The following is a 4,019-nucleotide window of genomic DNA, read 5'->3' as shown; positions in this document are numbered from 1 at the left end:
AAAAAAAAAAAAAAAAAAAAGAATATAAGAATGTAGCACTAGCCTAAAATGGGCTCACCTAATACATCTTTATAATGTGTGGACCAAAATGTAAAAAAAAAACCAAAAAAAAAAACATTTACAAAACTTGAACATTCCTGTAAGATATAATTCAAATCAGAATTCAAAGATCAACTTAATAAGATACTGATATAATGAAAGAGTTGAGATTACAAAAAAATGTAAACCATAAAACAAAAATATTTAAAAATACACAAAATTGCAACTAGATTTAAGCTTAGATTTTTAAAAGTAAATATTTACAATCTTTAAATTTCACACATTTATTAATTTGACATGATCTCAATTACCATAGTAACATAAAACAAAACAGAATAACAAACTTTTTACCCATTTAAATATAATAACTGAAAAAAAATCAATAAGTGAGGCTGGTAGAACTCAGTATACACAACAGCTAAAATGTGAGAGGCAGGGACTTTATGGATAAACAGTCATAAAACAGACTTAACCAAAACTGCACATTTGAACAAGCAGTTTCATTTCAGAAACTTAAATGCAAGGACTAAGTATCTTTATCTGCAAATAAATGATTATAAAGAAGTTATCAGAAGGGTTGTTGGTAGGGTTAGTGAGACTGCTTATGTGATAAGATGTAGGTATTAAGACATCAACTGTCAAAAAACCTCAAACAGCATTTTGTTCTTTTTTCTCCTAGTACAGGGAAACTCAGTTTCATGCTAAGCTACATCCCCAGCAGGTTTTTTTTCAGGAGGCTTTGTGCGTTCAAGGCCAACCTACAATACAGAGTGAGACCTTGTCTCACACAAACGAACAAAAACAAAACAGGTCTCACCAAGTTGCTGAGCTGCCCAGGTAGGGCTTGACCTTGCAGTCCTCTTGCTTCAGCCTCCCAGAGCACAAGGATTGCAGGTGTGTGGCATAAAGCCTGGCCCAGTATTCTGTTCTTAATACAGGAACCAATGTTTAAAGCATAAAACCTTTAACTGGAGTATTCAGCCCAACTAATTAACAAAAGCTATAAAATGCTTCAATACTGATGATATAAAAGCTACCAAAACTCTGTAATGATAACAAAGATAACCAAGTTTTGGCTTCCTAGTCCAGTCGTTTGCCTTGTGAGAACATCACTGAGACCCCAGACTCCTTCATTGTTCCAGCACTGTGGCATCTGCTCTCTACGTTTTCTGTCTATCATAGTTCCCAACCATCCTCTTGATGTGCGATAATTTGCTCTTCAGTTGTTTGCAGTAATTCCTCTTACTTCTGTAATCTGCTGATCGTTTAACTTGCTTTAGTCTGTTGTATTCATCTGCAGCAGCCATGTACTCTTCACTTTCTTCTCTATAGTTGTCCAATTCTTTATCTAAACGAGGAAAGTGGCTGGGGAGATGGCTCAGTAAAATAAGCACTTCCCTGGCAAGCACAAGGGCCTGAATTTGATTCCCGGTTCCACAAAAAACAAACAAACAAAAAACAAAAAAAACACTGCAATTTTGGTTGGAGAGATAGCTCAGTAGAATAAGCGCTTGCCTGGCAAGCACAGGGTCCTGAGTTCAATCTCCTGTACCACAAAACAAAACAAAACAAAAACAAAAACAAAAACAAAAACCAACCAAAAAACGAGGAAAGTTCTTTGTTGATCTCATCAAGTTCTGCTTGTAAGCTCTTGTATTCCTGCAGGCCACTGTCAAAGTTTTTCTTATAGAGCTGTCTTTGCTGATTTGAAGTGATGGGTGGATACTCCCTGATCCAGTCCTCCTCCAGCTCGTCGCAGGGCTCGCTGCCGGTTGTATAGTCTGTTTCGTAGTGGTGCTGCTCTGCTCGCTTCGGCTTGCCTGCTTTTCCCTTCATGGGAGCTCTCCTTGAAGGTGTCTCCAGGTTACTGGTGCTACTGTACCGAGGCTGCCAGAAGTCATCCACAGGGGAGGTCAGCGGAAGCTCCTGCACCACTTCAGGTACCAAGGGTGTGGATTTATAGGAAGATTCTGGATAGGACTGTTTGCCATTCACTTTGCCATTGGAAGAGTATGCTATGGGACTGTCAACTCTCTCCACATAGTTAGACAGGGGCGGAGGCATATCTTCTGTGCCCGCGAACATATTTTTAACCCACTCTTCAACATTGGGGGGCTGCTCATCATAAATGCTTTCTTTGTCCCACAAAATATTAGACTTATCATACTGGTCCATCTTTCTTCGTGTTTTCACAGCAAAGAAAATTATTAAAGCAAAAGCCACCATAATCAGGAACCCCAGCATAATGGCAATAGCCAGCCTCCTGGGGATCCACCACACAGTAGTGATACAAATATTGGTCCATGTAGAGGCTACTAACTGCAGGTCCATAGAACTGGCTACAGAGTGTATATATCTGTGAGCTATACATAGATCCAGATGCCTGGGCAGTAGGATTGACACCCATTATATAGACAATCATGGTAATAAACACCATAATGCCCAGGATGGCACTCAGTATTATTACAGCCAAGTAATATGTCCTTGTTCTGGACAGTTCTGATCTTATAACACTGGTAACAAATATCACCAATGAAGCAATGAAACAAAAGGCAGCCATGGCCAACAGGAAGCCCTTGGCCGCTCTTGGATCAGTATAGCCTGCCCCATAGCCATAACCGTAGCCATAACCATAGCCATAGCCGTAGCTACCAAAGCCACTTCCTCCGTAAGGGTAACCATGCCACTTCCTAGAAGGCCAGTTCCATAGGCTCTGTCCCAGGCAAGTGTGGAGGCAACACAGGCAAATACTGCAATGCACATCACGATAATGAGCATAGACAGAATCCATATCACTCCTGGAGGAGAGGTCCATTTGTAGAAGTGAAGGATTTCATCTTCTGGGTAAAAAGAATAGGCTGGCTGAGACAGCATCCATCGAACGTGCATTTCTCCACCATATATGTCATTGCTTGGTGCATAATGATTTGGTTTGAATTCATCAGGTCTATAGGGAGGTGGACTTTCAAAAGGCCTCGATGACATGATGGTGTTGTCTCACTGGTCACATGATCTTTAGGATGACCAATGTCTTGGTGGCTCTCAAAATAAGGTAATAATCTGATGTGCGGGGGGCCCGCACCGGGGGACTGGCTGTTCAACAGTTTTTAGAGAAATGCAAATTAAAACAACACTGAGATTCCATCTTACTCATAGAGAATGGCTGTCACGAAGAAATCAGATAACAAATTCTCGCGAGACTGTGGGAAACATGACTTCTTCATTGTTGGTGGAAATATAAACTAATACAATCCTTATGGACATCAGTATGACGATTTCTCAAAAACCTAAAACACGAAATTCCATTTGACCCAGCTGTTCCCTGCTCAGGTATGTTCCTAAAGAAAAGTAAAAAAATACCATATTATGGTGACATATGCACACCCACACTGGTATCAGCACAGCTCACAAAGGCAAATCTTGGAAGTGGCCTATATGTCTATCAACAGAAGAAGGGATAAAGAAAACACGGTATTTACACAAAATGAAGTATTACTCTGCCAGAAAGACGGAAACTTTAAATCATTTGTAGGAAAAGGGATGTACATGGAGATCATAATATTAAGGGAAATAAATCAGAACACTCAGCTCAAGTATCGCGTGGTTTCTTTCATAAGAGCAAAATGAAAGACAGATAATAGGAGGAAAAAAGAGAGAGAGATGGGAGTAGGGTGCAGCCAGGGGAAGGGAAAGGAAGGGAACAAAAAAGAATTAAGGTGGAATAAGTGCTTCCCTGGCAAATGCAAGGGCCTGAGTTCAATCCCCAGTTCTGAAAAAAAAAAAAAAAAAAAAGGAAATAAATTTGGGGCCGGGGAGATGGCTCAGTGGAATAAGCGCTTCCCTAGCAAGCACAAGGGTCTGAGTTCAATCCCCGGTTCTGTAAAAAAAAAAAAAAAAAAAAAAAAAAAAAGAATTAAGATATGTTATGCACATTTACTAGCCCTTAACAATGACTGTGATCATTATGTGTTGCAAATATG

At 40.0% G+C, this 4,019-nt stretch overlaps 1 protein-coding gene across 1 annotated transcript; it reads right to left on the bottom strand.

The window, feature by feature from the left end:
- Positions 1-263: 263 nt before the first annotated feature.
- On the bottom strand, positions 264-3,119 carry LOC101590233 (occludin-like). Its single transcript, XM_023724132.1, is given in 4 exon segments — positions 264-1,395; positions 1,649-2,298; positions 2,300-2,721; positions 2,724-3,119. Coding segments are annotated over 4 exon segments (1,569 nt in total). The 5' UTR covers positions 3,025-3,119; the 3' UTR covers positions 264-1,199.
- Positions 3,120-4,019: the final 900 nt, after the last annotated feature.

This window comes from Octodon degus, unplaced genomic scaffold (assembly GCF_000260255.1).
Source record: "Octodon degus isolate 3935 unplaced genomic scaffold, OctDeg1.0 scaffold00107, whole genome shotgun sequence".
Classification (NCBI taxonomy): domain Eukaryota; kingdom Metazoa; phylum Chordata; class Mammalia; order Rodentia; family Octodontidae; genus Octodon; species Octodon degus.
This window is presented reverse-complemented; position numbering and strand designations above follow the sequence as displayed.